Source organism: Phragmites australis, chromosome 14 (genome assembly GCF_958298935.1).
Source record: "Phragmites australis chromosome 14, lpPhrAust1.1, whole genome shotgun sequence".
In the NCBI taxonomy this organism is placed as follows: Eukaryota; Viridiplantae; Streptophyta; class Magnoliopsida; order Poales; family Poaceae; genus Phragmites; species Phragmites australis.
The window spans coordinates 11,540,770-11,562,718 of record NC_084934.1 but is presented as its reverse complement, the minus strand read 5'-3'; the positions used below and the strand labels follow the sequence as shown (position 1 = coordinate 11,562,718).

The window sequence follows — 21,949 nt, the reverse complement described above, 5'->3', positions numbered from 1 at the left end:
TGTTTCTCTCCCTCTCTCGAGTATATAAGCTTCCCATCCCCTTCTTTGCGATGTTCCTCACCCATTCCACTCATTTCCCCTTGGTTTCTTGCTCGGATTCGTCCCCGTTGCCGGATTCTTCTTCATCGTCGGTAAGAGCTCCATCCCATCGCCATTTCTCCATGTCCGAGCCACCATTGGTCACATTTCTTCCCTCTTTGGTGTCGCAGGATCGGCCTGCTGCTTCTTGGCCACTTTCTGGCGTCGCCCGACCTCCTGAAGCGTCGTCGCCCGAGCTCAAGCACCAACCACTCAACTCTGTCATCGGCCGCCCAAGGTGAGACTCCCCGTGAGCTCCTCTTTCGTTGCAAGTTGTCCCGTCGCAATCCGTGGCGTTTGCGAGGTTCCGTCGAAGTTTTGGCCACCTTCACCGCCGTCGGCCAGCCGTCACCGTGTCTATGCTGCCGGTTTGAGCTCCATTGAACCCCGACTGTCCGTCTCCATCATGCGGCCGAAATCACATACCCCTTTATCCATTCATAATCGGTCCAACATGGACCCATGGACCGGCCTCCAGGCCATGGTCCATGGGCCCATAAACCTTTTCCACTAGTTTTCCAATTGAAAAATAATTTGGTATTTGATTTATGACATCATAAATAGAATTTTCAGTATAAAATCGATTCAGTTTATTCTCAGAAATCAAGTAAAATTTACATATTAGCCCCTGAAACTTCAAAAGCTCAATACTTTTTGCTTGTAGCTCCGTTTTGGGCGATTTTCGTGCCCAAATGTTCATAGCGATGTGTAAAATCTTTTTATAGGGTTTTTTTACCTAGTTTTAGTACTGTATGGTGTACTGTTCTTAGTAGTTTCCATTGTGTGCTTTTTTTATGTCGATTTGGAAGTGAGCAGTTAGGGAATCTTCAAGATCAAGCTTTCGAGTACTTTGAGCAACCCTCCGCTGAAGGCAAGTGTCTTTGAACATTTTCCCCCTATTTTAGGATTCATGTGTAGCTATTTTATTCCTTCTATGTATGCTTATCTAAATTGGAATCCTATGCTAAGGTTTACTAGCTTTGTATGATTATTCCTTGTTGCTGTTGTTTAATCATATGTTAAAATGGGTAGTATACGCTAGTGTAGTCATAGCTGGGGAAAATATTAATCTTGACTAATGTCTATACAACCAAAAATATGTATGGTAATATTGTAGCAACATGGTATAGGGATCCTAACAGGATGGTTGGTTTGAGGTGGTGCTAAACAATAGGCAAGTTGGTTCCTATATGGGGTCCTAAGGACCGGTTCTTGAACATGTAACTAAGTGAATCCGCACAACCATAAGGTCTATATCGGTATGGCCTGGCCAACTAATTAGCTACCCCTCTAACTTTGTGCGCAGCATTAGACGGTCGAGTGGCACAAGAGTGAGCTTCTGCAGCGATGTAATCGTCTGTTAGCGATGAAACCTCAGTGATTGTCTACTAGTTGACGGGAGCTTTGTAAAGGCCTTATAGTGAGACGCCGACTAACCCGAAAGTGTGAAGCAACACGGATCACGACTCATGGGGAAAACTGTGCAAACTCTACAGAGTATCAATCTGGCGATTAGCCGTGCTCACAGACAAGAGCAGACTTAGACTTCTTCAGAATTAGCTGAGATCAGAGTTTTGGTATAGTTGGTCGGGTAGCCAGGTAATGGAATTACCTGGTGAGTCTTGGTAGTCAGATGAAATCCGATAAGTTGTTTCCCTCTTGTCATAGTTGTGTCTCCTCACTTAGTAAATAGGATGTCATTATCGAAGTCATAGGTCATAGTTGCTTAGTGCAATTAACCAGTGTCTAACCTTTCCTCGACTTAGCCCCATAGCATGAATTTACAACACTTGCGGAGTACATTTCTGTACTCACACCCGTTGTCCCTTCTATTGCATTTTACCGCTGTTCAGAAGCCATAAATGAAGCTGCAATCTTTGATGAAAACGACTTTGACTCAGAGTTGCTGTTCTAGGCTGGAGTGCCCCCGATTGACGCCTGCGGAAGATGGAAGCCCGCTGGCACTGAAGATCTTTAGTTTCGCTGTGTTTTCTTTTAGACCATCTAGTCCTTTTGTATTAAGTTAAATACGTTACTGTAATAATCGCACTATGATGATACAGTGATGATGTAACGCATGTATGAAACTTGATCCTTGCATACATATATTGTTCTCGATTTTGTTACTTTAAAACCGAGTGTTACAGAAGTGGTATCAGAGCCGTGTTGATCGTAGGATATAGCATAGATAGAAAGGGCATGCTAAGGACTTATGTTTGTACAAACTACTTTTGTAAAATTGTTCCCCTTTCAGTTTTCCTTACCCTGTCTATTGCTCTTTATAAAATTGTTACTAATTTTCTACCTTTTTCAAAATTTTAGATGGCCTGTACGAAGATCACCCTGCGTAAGCGTGTGCTGGTTCCTGATCAGGAGATCCCCACTGGTGTTATCTGGGCGCACTAGCCCCCTGCCGAGTTCTACTCCGATGAACAGCTTGCTGGCTACTTCACCCGCACGCTTTGGTACCTGCTTCTGAAAGTGCATTTAGGCCCCCAAGTGGGTTTTGGTGATAATGGCAAAGCAATTAAAGAACTAATAAGTTTTATGAGTCATGGACAAGTGTTAATTCCATCAAGTAAGAAATGTGACGCGTTGTGAACCCCCCAAAAAATGGATAAAGGAAAGCGACTTGGCTCCTATGCTTTTTAAGTTCTTTTATACTTTATATCTGAGTTTAGGATGCCGTACTATAAAGGGGGATATGAAATCTACTTGGTTGTACAGAAACAGTGCTCAATATTCCAAACAAACCCATGAGAGTCATAGCAAGTTAGCCCTAAAACTTTTATTTCAGAAAAGTCCGGAAGGTCCGCACTTTTATGCGGAGCGTCCGCACTTGTGCGAAAGGTCCGCACTTTTGTAAGTTCTCGGCTACCGGCGGAGTATCTGCACTTTTCTGCGGAGGGTCCGCACAAGTGCGGAGGTTCCGGACTTGTGCGGAGGGTCCACACTTCTCCAGAACATAACGGCTAGTTTTTTGAGTGTGGAGTATAAATATCTCACACTCTTTAATGCAACTGCCTCTGACCTTTTAATTCCGACCAGCTTTGAGACAAAAGGCTTCTAGCACATTAAAAGCTCCTTTCCACCCCCCTTTTGTGATTCTAGTTGAAATCCTTGCTAGGGTTGAGTGTTCTTAAGCAAGAGTGCTAGTGAAGTACAAAGCCATCTTTGAGCACTTGTTTCTTTGTCAAAGCTGGCGATTTCAAGTTCAGTACTCTTGGTGGTTTGTCCACCTAGACGGCAAGGAGTTGCCCGTTGAGCTTCCAAGTTTGTGGTGAGCCTCGGGAAGTTTGTATCACCCCGACAAGTTGAGTAAGAAACCCGAAGCTCGATCTTTGTGGTTGCTTTGGTGAGGATAGGGTTGAAAAGACCCAGCTCTTTGTGAGCACCTCAACAGAGACGTAGGCACTCCTTTGTGGAGTGGCTGAACTCCGGTAAACAAATTCTTGTGTCAGCTTTGTTCAATTTCTAGCATTTGTGTATAATCTTTCGTTTGAATAGAAACCTTGAACTCGAGGAGCTCCTTGCTAAAGAGAAGGAGAAAGTTGAGAAATTATCAAATAATTGTAATTCGGCCAATTCCTCAATTGCCAATCTTAAGAGTAACAATTCTATGCTTCAAGAGAAGTTATCATGTGTGGATAAAAATTATAAAACTCTTGAAATGCAAATTGATACCATTAAGATTGAATCATCCAACTCTAATGAGGCTAGCTTACTATCTAGTGCATCTATTAGCAATGGATGCTCTCGTTGTTTCAATATTGATATAAATGCTTGTACAACTAATGTTGAATCCTTGCAAGCGTTATAAAAGGAGAATTAGAGGCTAAATGCCTTGATCAAATATGGATGCATCAAAACCTATAAATCAAAATATGCACTCTACAAGACCATACAAGACAAAGACAACAAGCTAAAGAGAGGTCTTGGATTTGACCAATACACAAGTAAGTCAAGTAGTCGTGTGATGATGAATGGAGTGAAATGCCTCAAGTTTATCAAAGGAGGCAAGCAAGACGGTCACACGATTCAAGCAAAACAACCAAAGGCTCATGCTTCTCAATCCACATTTTATGTCTCGTATATGCTCAAGAGAAACCACGGTAAAGTGGTTGCTCTCTATGTTGGTCCCCACACAAGAGATATAGTTGTCAAAAGGAATGTGTGGGTACCAAAGGTGCTTATGACTAACGCTAAATGACCCAAACAAATTTGGGTATCTAAAATAAAGGCATAACTTTGTTTTGTAGGCATACTCCTCCGGTGGATCAAGTTGGGTCATGATAGTGGATGTACAAATCACATGACCGGAGAAAAGAGTAAGTTTTCATCTTTTGAAGAAGCTGGAGGACCTCATGAAAACATCATTTTTGGCGATGACGGAAAAGGAGAGGTAATAGGTTTAGGTCAAATGTTTTGTTAGTCAAGTCTCTTAATTATAATTTGCTATCCGCTTCACAATTATGTGAAATTAGTTATAATTATCTTTTTAATAATGAGGGTGTGGTCGTCTCTAGAAGGGAAGATGCCTCAATAGCTTTCACCGGTAAGTTGAAGGGTAAACTTTATCTTGTTGATTTTTCAACGGATGAAGTGAAGCCTAAAACTTACTTGATGTCTAAGTCTAGCATGGGTTGACTTTGACATCGCCAACTAGCCCATGTTGACATGAGGAATTTGTCTAAGCTTAAAAAAGGCGAACACATCCTAGGACTAACAAATGTCTCTTTTGAGAAAAATAGAATTTGTAGTGTTTGTCAAGCGGGAAAATAAGTAGGAGCACCTCATCCCGCCAAGAACGTGATGACAACTACAAGGCCGTTGGAGCTTCTTCACATGGACTTATTTGGGCCAATTTCCTACATAAGCATTGGCGGTAATAAATATGGCTTAGTTATTGTTGATGACTATTCTCGTTTCACTTGGGTATTCTTTTTACATGACAAGAGTGAAACACAAGCCATATTCAAAAAATTTGTAAGAAGGGCTCAAAATGAGTTTGAAGTGAAGATCAAAAGGGTGAGAAGAGACAACGGAAGCGAGTTCAAGAACATACAAGTTGAAGAGTTTTTGATGAAGAAGGGAACAAGTACAAATTCTCGGTACCTTACTCCCCTCAACAAAATAGGGTTGTCGAGAGAAAGAATAGGACTCTAATAGAGTTGGTAAGGACTATGCTTGATAAGTACAAGATTTCGGACCAATTTTGGGCCGAGGCAATCAATACCGCTTGTCATGCCATCAATCGATTATATCTCCATAAGATCTTGAAAAAGACCGCCTACGAGCTCCTAATCGGTAACAAACCAAATGTTTCATACTTTAAAGTCTTTGGTAGCAAATGCTTTATTTTGATTAAGAAAGCGAAGAGTTCTAAATTTTCTCCTAAAATAGATGAAGGTTTTATGCTTGGTTATAGATCAAATGTCTACGCCTATCGTGTTTTCAACAAAACCACCGGTTATATTGAAATAGCAAGAGACGTGACATTTGATGAATCTAACGGCTCTCAAGTAGAGCAAGTTGATCTAAATGTTGTAGGTAACGAAGAACCTCCTTGTGAGGCAATAAAATGACTAGCTCTTGGAGAAGTTAGACCCAAGGAAGCTCAAGATCAAAAGGTAGTTGAAAATTCCTCAGCTGCTGGCCAATGTGCAGAGGATCCGGAAAATTATGCGGAGGGTCCGGACATGTGCGGACAATCCGAACAAAAGTCCGGAGGATTCGCACTTCGCCAGAAAAACTTGAGGAGTTCTACACATGTACAAGATCAAGTCCAAACTCAAGGTGGAGATCAAGCATTTGTAAGAGATGATGCTGAAGGACAACATCATGGAAACAATGGTCAATCCATCCATGATGATGAAGATGAAGAACCCATTCAAGCTCAAACCCATTTGCCTCACCCCACGAGTTCACCAAAGTATCCAAAAAGATCACCCCGTCGATAATATTCTTGGTGATATATAAAAGGGAGTAACTACTCATTCTAGAATTGCAAATTTTTGTGAATATTACTCCTTTGTTTCCTCTTTGGAACCTTTGAAGGTAGAAGATGCTCTTGAAGATCCAGATTGGGTGATGGCCATGCAAGAGGAGTTAAACAACTTCAAAATGAATGAAGTCTGGTCCTTAGTGGAAAGACCAAAACAAAATGTGATTGACACAAAGTGGGTCTTCCGCAATAAACAAGACGAGAACGGGATCGTGACAAGGAACAAGGTAAGGTTGGTTGCTCAAGGATTCATGCAAATAGAAGGTTTGGATTTTGGTGAGACTAATTGAAAATGCATCTAGGCCCCCTAAGTGGGTTTTGGCTTATTGATGACAAAACGATTAAGGATCTAATATGTTTATCTAAGTCATGAACAGGTTTAAGTCTAAGTTGAGAAGACATATGACGTTTAACGCCCTTCGAAAAGAAAGGAGAAGAAACTAGGAGTACTCAATAGGATTTAAATTCTTTTATTTTTGAAATTGAGTCTAGGATAGCCGCTCTATTAAGAGGGTTGCATTTGATTGCTTGATTAGTGTCTCAATGCTCAAGATATCCTTTAGAACCAACAAGTTGAGAGACACACTCACCCACGGACACCGGGTTAGTTTTGCAAAGTCCACTGAGTCCGGAGTCTCCGGTGTTCACCGGATACTCCAGTACTTAGTATTTAGTCCAGAGTCTCCGAGGTAGACTCCGACAGAGAGTGCTCGGTTCCGATTTATTTTTGTTGAAAAAGACCGGAGTCTCCGGTGTTCACCGGATACTGCGGTAGTTGGTGAGTTTTAAGGCCGGAGTCTCCGAGGGAGACTCCGCCAGAGGTCAATCGGTTAAGTCTTTATTTTTATTGAAAAAGACCGGAGTCTCCGGTGTTCACCGGATACTCCGGTAGGAGAAAATGTTTTAACTGGAGTCTCCGAGGGAGACTCTGGCAGGGGTGTCTCAGTTAGCATTTATTCTTTTTGATAAAAAGACCGGAGTCTCCGGTGTTCACCGGATACTCCGGTACCTGGAGAGGCCGGAGGGTCCGGCAAGTCTCCGGACTTAGTATATTCGATAGCCCTGTTAGGACTGGAGACTCCGGTAACTTAACAGAATTGTAACAGCTAGTTCTGACACGTTCTATGACCGTTTTGACGCCGTTTTTGGATTTAGGACCGGATACTCCGGTGTTCACCGGATACTCCAGTCAGGTCTGACAGAACAGTAACGGCTAGTTTTTTAGAGAGGGCTATAAATACTCCCACACCCATGGCATTAAATGCTTACTGTTGCTAGTGAACTCCAGACTCCTTGAGCATTCTAAGAACATTCAAAGTCCCTCCAACCACCTCTAGTGCAAAGTTTGCAAAATTTAGTGAGTTTGGGTTTGGAGTGAGATTAAGCCACTTGAGCACTGAGTTCTTCCTCGAGCATTCGTTGTGATCTTTACTCTTGAAGCTTTGTGCTTCTAGACGGCAAGGCGTCGCCCGTAGAGCACCCAATCTTTGTGGAGTGCCAAGGGAAGTTTGTAATCGACTTCAAATTGAGTAAAAAATTCTAGCTTGATCTTCGTGGTCACTAGAAGAGGATAGGGTTGGAAAAGACCCGGCTCTTTGTGAGCTCCTCAACGGAGACGTAGGCACTTCTTTGTGAGGTGGTCGAACTCCAGGATAAATCTCTCGCATTCTTACTTGTGCAATTTACTTAATCGTGTGAATTTGTGAATTTACTTATAAGTTACCTTAGTGATCATCTTGCTAGTATTAATTGTTGTTTTAGCTTTGTGATAACTAGTAGACGTAGCTACACCTTTAGATTCTAGCTGCTCGCTTTAATTTATAGTTGTTCTTGATTTCCTGTATAGACCGGAGACTCCGGACTAGACCGAATACTCCGGACCAGACTGGAGTATACGACCTTCACCGGAATATCCGGTAGTTTTAATCCACTGTTTTAGTTTTAATTTTCAGAAAAGCATATTCACCCCCCCCCTCTATGCACTTTCACTAATGCTCCCGTAGCTAGGCTTGAGTCAATTCACATATTATTAGCCTATGCTACTCACCATGATAATCAAGCTATGTCAAATGGACGTGAAGAGCGCATTTCTTAATGGACCAATTTCTGAATTGGTATATGTGGAGCAACCACTCGGTTTTAAAGATTCCAAGTATCCTTAGCATGTCTATAAACTCCATAAGACTCTCTATGGGCTTAAGCAAGCACCAAGGGCATTGTATGAATGCCTTAAAGATTTTCTCATTAAAAAGGGCTTTGAAATAGGCAAAGTCGATTCTACTATCTTTACAAAAAATGTTGGTAATGATTTATTCGTTTGCCAAATATATGTCGATGACATTATATTTGGTTCTACTAATCAACTCTTTTGTGAAGATTTTAGTAGGATCATGACCAAAAGGTTTGAGATATCTATGATGGGTGAATTGAAGTTCTTCCTCGGATTTCAAATCAAACAACTCAAAGAAGGAACCTTCATATGTCAAACCAAATACATCAAGGACATGTTAAAAAGGTTTGATATGGAGAATGCCAAACCCATCAAGACCCGTATGCAAGCAAATGGGCATCTCGACATAAATAAGGAGGGCAATACCGTTGATCAAAAGGTACTTCGTTCCATGATCGGTTCTTTACTTTACCTTTGTGCATCTAGGCCCGATATTATGCTTAGTGCGTGCATGTGTGCAAGATTTCAAGCCACTCCTAAAGAGTGTCATTTAGTGACCGTTAAGAGAATTCTTAGATATTTGGTTCATATCTCTTACCTTGGCTTGTGGTATCCTAAAGGGTCATCCTTCGACCTAATCAGCTATTCAAATTCGGATTATGCCGGTTGTAAAGTGGATAGAAAGAGCACTTCGAGGACTTGCCAATTCTTGAGTAGGTCCTTGGTTGCTTGGTCTTCAAAGAAACAAAATTCCGTAGCTCCATCCACCGCTGAAGCCGAGTATGTTGCTGCGGGAGCATGTTGTGCCCAACTCTTATGGATGAGGCAAACCTTGAAAGATTATGGCTATAACATGACCAATATTCCACTCTTGTGTGACAATGAAAGTACCATAAAAATAGCCAATAATCCCGTGCAACACTCAAGAACCAAACATATAGACATAAGACATCACTTCTTGAGAGACCACTCAACCAAAGGGGATATCGAATTCGCCATGTGAGAACCGAAAGACAACTAGCCGATATCCTCACAAAGCCACTAGATGAGCAAAGGTTTTGCGAGTTGAAAAGTGAGCTAAATATCCTAGATTCTTGCAATGTGGCTTCAACTGTTGCATACAATTGGTTGATGTAGATTTCTAGTTTTTAGATAGAAGTTTTTCAAAAGAAATAGGCATAGAATTGTGTGATTTGCAAAATTTGGATCTTTGATCGTTGATCAAGTCATATCACTTGTGATTACTGTTTTGATTGATTGATGGCTAATCACAAGTGGTATGAAATCTCATGTCCATCTAAGCTCAATTCATTTAAATCCTTTTGAAATCTATCTCTGCTGTTCTTCAGAGTGCGGAGTATCTGCATATATGCAGAGTGTCCGCACATAAGCGGAAGGTCCGCACAAAAGTTTGGAGGATCCGGACTTTGGTAGAAATTCCTTTTTACCCCTTTTAACCCTCCCTTCGGGTTAAAACTTTTCCCCACCTCAGTTATTTTGTTTCCATCATGCTCTTCTCTTCTCTCTCTCTCTCTCTCTCTCTCTCTCTCTCTCTCTCTCTCTCTCTCTCTCTCTCAAGCCCTAGTCTCTCTCCACAAATCTTCTCCTCGAGGTTCTCAAGGACATTGCTTCAAAGGCTCCACCCCAAAATCAAGCCCATCTCTTCTTGGTGTGGATTCTCCACAAAGCTCACGAAGATCGACCTCAAGTTCATCTTGTATCCCTCTCTCAAGGTATAAAATCAAGTTCTCGCCCGATATCCTTATTGGATGCCTTAGAGCTTGTTTCCTTTGAAGGATATCTTCCTTAGATGTCTTAGATCATGTACCTCTAGTGGCATTTGGTTCCCTTAGAAAAAATCTTCGGAATCTCGATCTAGGGTTTATTCTGCGAAGTGCAGATAGTCCGGACATGTGTGGAACCTCCGCACATGTGCAGAACCTCCGGACTTTCGCAGAATAACCTCTACTTTTTCAATGCTCTGTCTTCCTCCGTCGCTTATGCGTCATCAATCCTTTTCAGTTGTGATGGAGCACCCCGACCCAAGGGATTTGCAACAAAGAGAACGTCACACCAAAGGGCGTCTTGATCATCTAGCTCAATTTGGAGGAGATGACACCAGTGGATCTAGCTCGTCTAGGCCAAGTGGTGCTTATGTCAAGGTGGCTGCAAGAAAGGCACCAGTTAGGCGTGGTGGTAGATCTGGTGCACAAGGATTTCGAATCAATGAACCAACTGATAGTGGTGCTGCAGCTGCTGCTCGAAGAAATCAAGGTGACAAAACACAAGCTGAAAGAGATGAAGAGAGACTTGGAAAGAAAATTGATCCGAGGACGTGTCCCAACACTCCTCCTCGGATAGAGCTAATCTTTGGGAGAGATCAAGTCCAATACGATGAGTATCCAAAACCTTGCCCACCTAGAGTCTATATGCCATATGATCCTCGTCTACCCAAAAACTACAAAAATCAGAAGGATCTAGTCACAAAAGAAAGGAAGAATGATCCCTTTATTTGGCCAAAAGACGAGTCTCTAGATTCAAGATTCTGGAATCAGTTTCATTTTGATTTATATGGATCCGTTTTCTATGAACCAAAGAACAGACCAATCGTGCCAATGCAATATATTGATTGGAAATACATGGAGGATACCGAAGATCCCATATTTGACCAAGTGATTGAGGCATGCACAGAAAAAGGTTTGAAAGAAATCATGGGTTTCAAGTTTGATTGGAATCAAGAAATCATTGGACAATTTCATGCCTCTTTCTTCTTCAAGGCAAGCAAGAATAAAACACATTGGACCACTCTTGGAATCCATTACTGCATAGACTACCTGACTTTTTCTCGTCTCCTTGCACTTGGAACTAAAGATGATAAGCATGGTTTTATCCATGTCTAAAAGAAAATCAAGGAGTATCTTTTGGGTAATTTATATGAAAGAAACATGATGGCTGATAGTACCACTCATGGTTTGAAGCCATTCTATCACATCCTCAACCTTCTCTTCCGTCAGACCATATATCTGAAGAAGGGGGATGTGACAAAAATCCATGGCATCACAAGGAATATTCTTCTAAGGATGGGAACCGGTGGTCGACCATTTAGTGTTGGTGATTTCATATGGGTAGAGTTGATTGATGCCATGAAAGATGCAAGAAAGAACCTCCCATATGCTCCTTATGTTATGTACATCATTGAAAAGGTCACCAAGATTTCTTTTCCAAAAGATTGCATTCATGAACCATATCGCCCAAAGAAGATCAAGGCCTCATCTAGTGGAGGAGCAAGTTCGTCTCGTGCCGCCCCACCTCGTGCACCATCCTCTCTCTCTCATGGTAGTGGAGGTAGCTCTCGCACTCATGGCTCACGAGTAAAATCCGTTCTCCGTGCCATTTTCAACATTTGCAAATACAATGCTACGGAGGTGAATGAGTTGTGGCGAGAAGTGAAGGAAGTCAAGGAGCACCTTCAACTTCCCACTTCTCCTTATCGAGAGTTGCCTGATTTTGAAGATCCTTTTGCCGAGTGGGATGCCGCGGATGAACAAGAAGAAGAGGAAGAAGAAGCACCTCGAGCCTCCTGCCCTCGCCGTACTTCCCACTCCTGTGGTGAGATTGAAGAAGAAGAAGAAGACGAGTATGAAGAAGAAGGCGACAACGATGAGGAAGAAGAAGATGCTACTGAGGAAGATGAAGATGATGACTAGCTGCTTCTCGTGTCTTTCCTTTCTCCTTTTTGGCGCTTGATGCCAAAGGGGGAGTGAAAGGCCTATTTATCTTTGGTCATCTTATCTATCGTGTCATCTTGTAATAATTCGTGTGATGGTGGACATGAGAACCTATTACTTGTTTGTAATTTGCTTAGTTGAACTTTAATATTGTAAGACCTTATTCATGTTAGTTTGATGCTTTGATGCTTTGTTGAACTTAAAATCTATGATATATCCTAACATATCTATTAGGTTTACTTATGCCTATTCTCACATATGGTTGTCGCACCCCACGAATGCTATGATATAGGGGGAGCCCATGTTCCAAAAGTTTGTGCAAATTGGCATTTTAGGCCAATAGTTTTGAAGTCAATTCAATGCACATCTTTAGGGGAGCTATCTATATCATATGCATTTAAAATCTTTAAACACATATATCTTTTGTAAGCTTTAATTGGGTTGTCATCAATCACCAAAAAGGGGGAGATTGAAAGTGCATCTAGACCCTCAAGTGGGTTTTGGTGATAATGGCAAAGCAATTAAAGAACTAATGAGTTTTATGAGTCATGGACAGGTGTTAATTCCATCAAGTAAGAAATGTGACGCGCTGTGAACCCCAAAAAATGGATTAAGGAAAGCGACTTGACTCCTATGCTTTTTAAGTTCTTTTATACTTTATATTTGAGTTTAGGATGCCGTACTATAAAGGGGGATATGAAATCTACTTGGTTGTATAGAAACAATGCTCAATATTCGAAACAAATCCATGAGAGTCATAGCAAGTTAGCCTTAAAACTTTATTTCAGAAAAGTCCGGAAGGTCCGCACTTGTGCGAAAGGTCCGCACTTTTGTGCGGAGGATCCACACTTTAGTAAGTTCTCGGCTATCTGTGGAGTATCCGCACTTTTCTGCGGAGGGTCCGCACAAGTGCGGAGGTTCCGGACTTGTGCGGAGGGTCCGCACTTCTTCAGAACATAACGGCTAGTTTTTTGAGTGTGGAGTATAAATACCTCACACTCTTCAATGCAACTGCCTCTGACCTTTTAATTCTGACCAGTTTTGAGACAAAAGGCTTCTAGCACATTAAAAGCTCCTTTCCACTCCCCTTTTGTGATTCTAGTTGAAATACTTGCTGGGGTTGAGTGTTCTTAAGCAAGAGTGCTAGTGAAGTACAAAGCCATCTTTGAGCACTTGTTTTTTTGTCAAAACTAGTTATTTCAAGTTCATTACTCTTGGTGGTTTGTCCACCTAGACAGCAAGGAGTTGCCCGTTGAGCTCCCAAGTTTGCGGTGAGCCTCGGGAAGTTTGTATCACCCCGACAAGTTGAGTAAGAAACCCGAAGCTCGATCTTTGTGGTTGCATTGGTGAGGATAGGGTTGAAAAGACCTGGCTCTTTGTGAGCACCTCAACGGAGACGTAGGCACTCCTTTGTGGAGTGGCCGAACTCCGGTAAACAAATTCTTGTGTCAGCTTTGTTCAATTTCTAGCATTTGTGTATAATCTTTCGTTTAAATAGAATTCTAGGTTTTATACCCGATCTCTCTTGTTGCAAAGTTTGAGCTGCAAGTATTTGGTCTTATAAGTTGTTATACACCTACTGATGCTTGGTAAACCATAAACTTGTCACTCATCATCTCAGATTAAGCTTCAGTTCAAAGTCTCACAAAAGTCCAAAGTATTCGCACTTTTCTCCGGAACCTCTGGACAAGTGCGGAGGTTCCGGACAAAAGTGCGGAAGGTCCAAACTTTTTTAATCCACTGTTTTGAAGTTTGCAGAAATTTTAGATTTCACCTATTCACCCCCCTTTATATGACATTTCAGCTTCAGGGTTAGAGCTACCATGATGCTCCACTCTACAAGGGAGTCAGAGTTCCCCTTGGAGGGTGTGGTTACTCCTGGTCGATGGAGATGGCCATGTTTAAGAAGTCCACAGGACATTCTTCGCCGAGTTCATTGTGTTCACACCACTGTCGCCCTCAGAGCTACCTTCGAGGCTAGGATTGAGGATGCCACCCGTCAGGCTTTGGCTGTACTCTACAGGTAGAACATACATGCCATTTGTCTCACTCAGTTCGGCAGGTTCCCGCAGCGCCCGTCCGGTAGTTTGGAGGTCATCTTCACGCCCATGAACAATGAGCCAGATCTCCGTCTGAGAGAGCAGGTCCGCCCCACTGCTGCCCTATACGCCGAGCTCGACAGAGCCCTCGACGAGTTGGTGGATATGCATCAACGTCATGCAAAGCAGGAGCAAAGCATCAGTTCCCCGAGGACCCCGATCAGTTCCCCGAGGAGCCTCCCGAGGCACCTGTGGCTGCACCACCCCGTAACCAGTGGCACGGTGGATGACGGATCGTGCCGAGGGCCGAGGGGGCGGCACGCAGGCCGGCACGGCATGGTCCGTAACAGTAGCTGGGCCGATCAGCCCGGGCCATAGCCAGGCCATACCTAGACGGGCTCGTGCGGTCTGGCCCAAAAGGCCCATTTGGCAATCTCTAGAGTGATCCTCTATTTATATGTGAAAATGGTGATTTTTTTTTCGAATTTTTTAGCTCAAACGGTCATAAAACGGCTACAAAATTCGAAAATACCGGATTAACAGTTAAACGGTCCGTTATCGGCCCATTTAACCGCTTAAACCCGTGTGCCCTCATGTGCGGTCCATGCCCTCGCATGCCCCCACATGTCGGGCCCACGTGCAATGGCTACAATCAGTCCAGACGTGCCCACTGGATCATGTCGTGCCGGGCCGACCGGGCCACCGCACGCTTGTTTGGCCATGCCCCGCTGGCCTGAGCGTGCCCACCGGGCCATACCGTGTCGAGCGGGTGCGTCAGGTCAACCGTTCCTCCTAGGCCTCCAAGTGCCAGGGTCGTGTAGTGTCCATACCTGCTCAGACTGGGTCATACCCGTGCCAATTCAAAATGTCCAACCAAACCACTCTCGGCGTAGGCACGACCCAAAATCTCATACTGTACCAGCCTGATCCGTCTAGATTGGAACCGAATCATACTTAAACCGTATAATATCATGCTTCAGCCCGATCCCATAGACACGGTTCACTTTGAACATCTTTACCCACACTAACCCCAAGCAAAAAAAAAAAAAAAAACGCCCTAAACCCACACCCTCGCCGCTGGTGATCGCCGCCGCCATGTTCGGGACCCCCACATCCTCCCCACTCTTCGGTACCCCGTCCTCCGCGCCCGCCTTCGGGACGCCCTCCCCAACCCCCGTATTCGGCACGCCCTCCTCCACCCCTGCATTCGGCGCGCCGTCGTTGACCCCGACCTTCGGCACCCCCCCGTCGGCGCCCGCATTCGGGACCCCGTCGTCGACCCCGGCTTTCGTGACGCCTTCCTCGACCCCTGCGTTCAGCGGGCTGACCTCGACCCCGGCTTTCAGCGGGCTGACGTCGACCACGGGTTTTGGGACACCCTCTTCGACGCCGGCGTTCGGCGCGACGCCTTCGCCCTCACCCTTTGGATTCCAGCAGCAGGCGACACCGTCCCCTTCGCCGATCGGCTTACTTGGAGGAGGCGGCGGGCAGATCACCACCCAGATGGCCCCCGTCGCGCCGCTGCCGCTTTCCCCCTCCGACCGCGACATCCAGGTCCGCAACCGTGGAATCATTGCCTTTCCGAGTCACTTTGAGTTTTGAGGAGCAAGTGGTAAATTATTGCGCTGTTTCGGAGTGATTTTAGGCTATCGTGGATGCGTACAAGGAGGACCCCGGGAACCCCCGTTATGCTTTTAGGGTGAGATTTGTTCTAGTTATGTTCCCAACTTCCCATTTGTGGTGCAAGAGATTTGGGTTGATGCAATTGGTTGATATGTTTCTCTGTTTTGATCTGGGCAGCATCTGTTGTTCAGCGTGACAGAGCCTTCGCGAAGGGTGAAGCCAGTTGCTGCATCTGATGTGAGCAGCTGTATAAATTTGTTTAGCTAATTTACTTACCGTCTGTTTTGTGGCACTGTTTTGTGTTGCTGTTCTCAGATAATATTTTTTCCATGGCTTTTATTTGTGGATGTAGATTATGTGGACGGAAGCAATGGGGAAGCTCGAATGCATGGATAGTGCGGATAGGGAGAGGCTGTGGCCTCAACTTGTGCAGGGGTTTAAAGATCTTTCCTGCCGGCTTAAGGTACAGCATTGGAATTAAATGTCTTTTAGGATGTGATTAAAATCTGAAACTATCTTGTATGGTAAGCGCTAATTTTTGTAGCTTACGTGCCTACTAGTGTTTATCAGTGATGTTGGTCTGAAATGCTGATATATGAACATCTAGATCAGCTTGGCTCAACATGTTCTGTGATTATAGATTAAAAAAATTAGCATTCTGTTCTTTCATATTGATAGATAGGTTGCACATCTTTTTCCAGTGCGACTGAGGATGTCAATTTTTTAGGCACACTAGGTAATATTGATTCTAATAGGTGCCTAATTACCTTGACACGTTGAACCCATTCCAATGTTGCATGGTGAGAAAACTTATAGTAATATTGATTCTAATAGGTGCCTAATTGCCTTGACAAGTTGAACCTGTTCCAAATTGCCTTGACAAGTTGAACCTGTTCCAAATTGCCGTGACAAGTTGAACCCTTTCCAATTTTGCATGTTGAAAACATTTACAGTAATATTTTTGGTGGATGTGGGGGTTCCAAATTGCCATGACAAGTTGAACCCATTCCAATTTTGCATGTTGAAAACATTTACAGTAATATTTCTGGTGGATGTGGGGGTTTAATTGGGCAATGCAAGTATAATTGTATTTCTTCCAATTATCTAGACCAACAGCATAGTTTGCTTGATGGGAAATGAGTGTTCATAAAGTATCAGTATGGCTACAAAACTGTGAGTCAATGTGGAATCCGCTGTGTAGGTTTATGTTGCTTCAAAGTTTTGACTACAATGAAGTATGCCCGTTGAATCCTTTATGATAAAGGGTAAACTGAATTTTGTTGACATGTGTTTGATACAATTGTTGCGCTTATGCTGAAAATTGTTGATTTCTTATTAAGTATGTCGAATCAGGAAGTATAGAACGAAACTTATATAATTTTCTATGAGAAACTTGCGCTACAGGTAATATTGAAAACTCGTGCACACAGAAGTCAGAATCCAGAAAGCTTGAACAACTTTGGAAGAAAATCCAAGGAAGCAGAGTTGACTATAGGTTCTATTTAAATCTTTAGATCTTTAGTTATGTAGGTTTTGCATAGTGTCACCTAGCCAAAACCGGAGTTGGCTTTCAGGGAAAATAAAGTTAACCTAGAACAGACAAAATTCCACTTTGGCAGTACAGGTTGAAGATAAAAGATTCATTCTTTTCCACCTTTCCTGCATATATGGTCCATGGCTCCATTTCTCTGAATTCCACCGTTCTGTCTGAAGCAATGCATTGCATTTGACATACTGGCTGTGTTAGAACCAAGAAGAAAAATCAGATAGTGAGCTTGTGGCCTAAATAAAAAGACAAATCGGCCATGACATTTAGTACATCTTTATACTAAGTTTACTGTCTTTGCACTTCTATTTAATTGTTCTCCAAATTTCATGCTTGTTTTAGTTATCTATCTATGTGTACATCAGAATTTATAATGCATGGATTATTCTTGTAATCTATTATTCCATAAAGTATGTATTTTTTGCTCCTGTTTTTGATAATCTGGAATCATACAACAATATGGTCATTTACCAAACAATGATCCATTGTAAATGGCATTAGCAAGTTTGTAGTTACTAGTTAATACTCTGTATCCTCTTGGTGTCTGCCTTTGGTCACCTTAAAAGAATAGGGCTAGGGTATATGATTAAGAACCTCGTCACAGGTACCGAACATTTCCTTGCCATTTATTCCTGAACTGGGCATGATGTCTAGTGTGAAACCATACAATAATGGGTGCTGTGCCATTGTGTATCTGGGCAAATTGCCAAATTACAGTACCTGAGATCTGAGGTGGCTCCTTCATAACGATTGATTTGACACTATAAGCTATCTGCACTTACTTGTACACCCAATGCAGCAGAAATTTACATAAATATCTTGAGATCATGTATGCTATAATTAGCTGTTCTTGCATTGTGGCCTGCCAATACTGTAGCTATAATTATTTTGTTTGAAAACAGATTAAATGATACAAGTCAGAAACTGTAAAAAAGTTTTTTTTATATCATATTTTCTCCCCTATTCATTTCTAACTTTTTCTCATGCTACTTGTACAATTTGAGGTGGCACACCCAAGTAATATCAGTATTGGATTCATTAGGTAATCAAAGCATTATTCTTCCCCCTGGAAGAAAACATGTAACAAACTGAAGCTGAGTAAGGCCACGTGTTTTGTGATCAGTGTTCAGATGTTCGCTACTACAGCCACTTCATGATAGTTGTGGCACAAGGTTATTTGTTGCACATTGTATAGCTAGCTCCGTCCAATTTACATGACAGTTGTAAAAAAAACTGGAAACAATGTAAATAAAAATACTGAATACTATGTTTTTTTAGGAACCATGAGTAAATTCTTGATAGAAAGCAGCCAAATAAATCTGCTTCCTTAACTTTCTAACAACATTTTTAGGATACATCGGGCTAAATTAGTCGTGGGAGTAACTCATATCGGATATCTTTGTGTCTCAGCCATAAATTTTTAAACCTTTTATGCATAAAATTGGTCATCCTTAACTAACGCTTGATAATTTTTCTGTCATTTGGAGAATGCCTGTTAATTCTTGACCAAGATGAAAATTAATTTTGCGATACCTCAATGACATCAAATACCATGCGTTCACATGAAAATCGATAAGAGTCACTCGTATTCGTAAAATAACAAATGATACATGTACAAACTTACATGCAATATCTAGTATCGAGTGTACTATTTTTTACCATAATCTCAATATAAAAGAAAGTATTCTGATTCAACATACAGAATGCAAACTCTACATAGTCCTATGATTGAGCCAATGATTATCCTCCCCAATCCTTAAAAAATGGTAATCCTCTGCTAAATTGTTTGGGCAGTTAAAGGTGGACTTGCACATTTGCGTTAGATATTCCTCTGCCTCAAGAAACATATTTAGGAAGATGTAGCAGGATAGATATATACATCTATTGATAGCATATACTTAATATCTTGACTCAATTTTCTTTGTCGTTGCTTTGGTTGAAGCATCCTTTACTTTCTTGTATTTTTGTCCAAAAAGATACCTTAATATTTGCACTTATCATAGTTAACATTGTAACCTTTTCAGGGTCCAGTTTTCTTTTATGTTTTTCTAGTTTTAAAATGTAACTAAGTCTCAGTACTAGTTATTTTTCTTTGCAGCTTCAAGATGAAGTCCTTATTTCAGATACTGAAAGATTGAGCATGACCCACTCTAATGTTAAAATGGTATGACTTCATATGAGTGTTTTGATTTGCACTTACAAGAAACATTTTGTTTGCCTTACATATTTTAAATTACAGCTGCGAAGGCATTTCCAAGCTGACACATATCCTTGGATTCAACGGTTGAAGCAGCAAGAACTGGTTCTTCAAAGACGCCTTTTAAGGGTGATATTTCTTCTCCTTCCTAATTGAAGATGAGGGTGGCAGTTCACTGTTCATGCTTAATTACCGGTGTATCTTACTATTATTATTATTATGTGGATTGTTAAAAGTTCATGAGAATAGTGGAGGCATTGGAGAATCGAGGTTACCGCGGTCCTTTAACGAAGGAGGAATCTGACTTATATGAAAGATTGGTTGCTATATTAAAGAGGGTTAGATTCCCCCCTGCCCCCCCATCCATTATTCCTACTTTTCGGCTGATTTTGGATTGCAATTCCAAGTATATATTGAATAGTTTACTCCTACTTATTATATTACTCCGGGATTTTCATCAACTTTTCTTCTGTTTGCAGCTAAAAGGACCTAATGCTGATCTGTCTAAGAGAGTTAATACTCTTCTGTCGACATCACGTCTTCTGGCTAGCACTGGTGGTGCTGGTGGTCCCATCTATATTCCTAGTTCGGCCAAAGTTGATGAACGGAGTGTTACAGAGCTTCTTGAGGTAAGGGGTTGCAGTTTTATCCTCGTCCTTGTTATATAACCGGGCCTTGTGTCAATCTGATTTGTGTCTGCATCACAGGCCTTACAACTACAAACGGAGGCTGTTGCCAAGTTGGGTAATGTGTTGAAGAGGAATATCAGAGACCTTGAAATCATGCAATCAGAAGACACGGATATGGCTGAAGACAGCGTTGGGAGAATGCACTAAAGATGTACAATCGAAGCAAGGTCTTCGTTTTAGCTTCTAATAAGCAAAGGGAGATCCATCGTGGTACACAGATTGGAGCCTCCAAATGATTGGGAGTATCATCTAGACACGTCCTGCATAACTACAAGCAAATTTGATTCCTCATTTTCTTTTTTTGGAAGCTAACCTTGCGATGGGTAGTTGTATGTCAAACTGAGGTGATGTTTCTAAAGCTCGTTCTCTTCACGCTAACTACATTTTGAGTCTTGTGGTGGAAACCACACCTCTAGCTGATGAGCTCTTGTAACTTTCCCCTGGGATAGTTGTGAAATGGGAGTCCTTTACCGTTAGTGGATGTAATGCTTGTTGTAACTTGTATTCTGGACACTGTAGACCAACTGTTACATGGTTGCAGCCTAAGTGGTTCATGCATATGTCTGTTCCTTAATGTTGCGTTTCAGACAAGCGCAGATTGATCATCTAGGGATGTAAAGCCTGTGGAAGAGGGGCACACCGGTGCAGTTACCCTTCGTTGGCACTGGCTGGGGTGCTGGGGTGCGCGCAAGGGTTGCCCGGGTGGGAACCACCTCTTGGTGTGCTGGTGGAGGTAAGAGGATATGATTCAATTTATAAAGGTTTAAATTCTGATGTACATGATTTATGCACATATGATTGTTTTTAGAGGCATTATCTGTAATTGTTTGATAGGGATGTACTCGTGGGTGGGTGTGGTGCGCGTGTGTAGTTGTGCATATGTGTCACTTGTAATAAAAAAAGTTACTGCCCTGGGTGTCCTTGATATATGTTTAGACAATTGACTAAGAGGGCAAACTGCAATTTCTTTCAATTTTTTCTAGGGAAAACTTGGAAAATCTGTATATACTCGTTAGAAAAATTGAACCACAATATTCCCCTCACGTCAGCTATGTTCAGTGTAGTGTTCACCCATCAAAAGAGTAAGAGCATTCTCAATCATATTTTCTTCATTTTGTTTTCTTTCTGATCCTCTTCGTATTCTCATTCTTTTTATTTTCTCTCATCTCTAATAGTTTTCCTTTAAAGTGATTGTAAAGGGAAAGAAAAGGTAATCTAAAGGGAATATCCTTGAAATCTCTTCCTAACGGGAACTGTAAAGAGAAACCATTGGATCATGAAGGGAACAAAAATCTCTTCGCGAAGGGATTCTCGTCCGTGAAAGAAATCCTTTAGGGATGTTCTAACATCTCCAGAATGTGTGCATAGGTGTATGCATCTCCTGGGCACCCTCCACGAGAAGCCCTCAGTGCTCCTGGCGGCTAGCGTCTGTACATCATGTTTAGAAGCCCTTATTTCCCTGTACATCTTCCAGTCCTCGAGCATATTCTAGCAGACGACACTATAATCGCAGTCGATGTCATAGTCTTAACAACCTTTTTTGCCAATATAATAGAAAAGGCAATCACAAAAAATTTGCATAATTTTTTGCAAATTATTTAAGCTAATATGATGCTTAAATAATTAAAAATTAGAAAAATAAAAAATAAAAGAAATTAAATAATATAATAAAATGCATATATATTAAATAACATATTATTACTATATATATATATACGGCGAGGCTATTCTGCGCCTATGTGCAGTTGCTATTCGCACTGCGCACATCCCTCAGTTACAACCCGAAATACTGTGAGTTACAACTTGTTAGATAGATCAGTTACAACTTCATGTTCAGAAATGCATAATTGCAACACGAGAAGCTAACACTGTGAG

At 42.0% G+C, this 21,949-nt stretch overlaps 1 protein-coding gene across 1 annotated transcript; it reads left to right on the top strand.

Annotated features, from left to right (window-relative positions):
• Positions 1 to 15,001: 15,001 nt before the first annotated feature.
• On the top strand, positions 15,002 to 20,648 carry LOC133891487 (nuclear pore complex protein NUP54-like). Its single transcript, XM_062332205.1, has 9 exons — positions 15,002 to 15,573; positions 15,665 to 15,718; positions 15,820 to 15,879; positions 15,995 to 16,105; positions 19,287 to 19,352; positions 19,428 to 19,514; positions 19,622 to 19,723; positions 19,865 to 20,014; positions 20,093 to 20,648. Exons 1-9 carry the CDS (start codon positions 15,115 to 15,117, stop codon positions 20,219 to 20,221), a joined length of 1,218 nt encoding a protein of 405 aa, XP_062188189.1. The 5' UTR covers positions 15,002 to 15,114; the 3' UTR covers positions 20,222 to 20,648.
• Positions 20,649 to 21,949: the final 1,301 nt, after the last annotated feature.

Bases quoted from the DNA above. Each gene is read 5' to 3' on its own strand.
- LOC133891487 (XM_062332205.1), top strand. From the start codon at position 15,115: ATGTTCGGGACCCCCACATCCTCCCCACTCTTCGGTACCCCGTCCTCC. The intron at 15,574-15,664 runs GTCCGCAACCGT...GAGTGATTTTAG, and splicing joins CCTCCGACCGCGACATCCAG to GCTATCGTGGATGCGTACAA. The intron at 16,106-19,286 runs GTACAGCATTGG...TTTTCTTTGCAG, and splicing joins ATCTTTCCTGCCGGCTTAAG to CTTCAAGATGAAGTCCTTAT.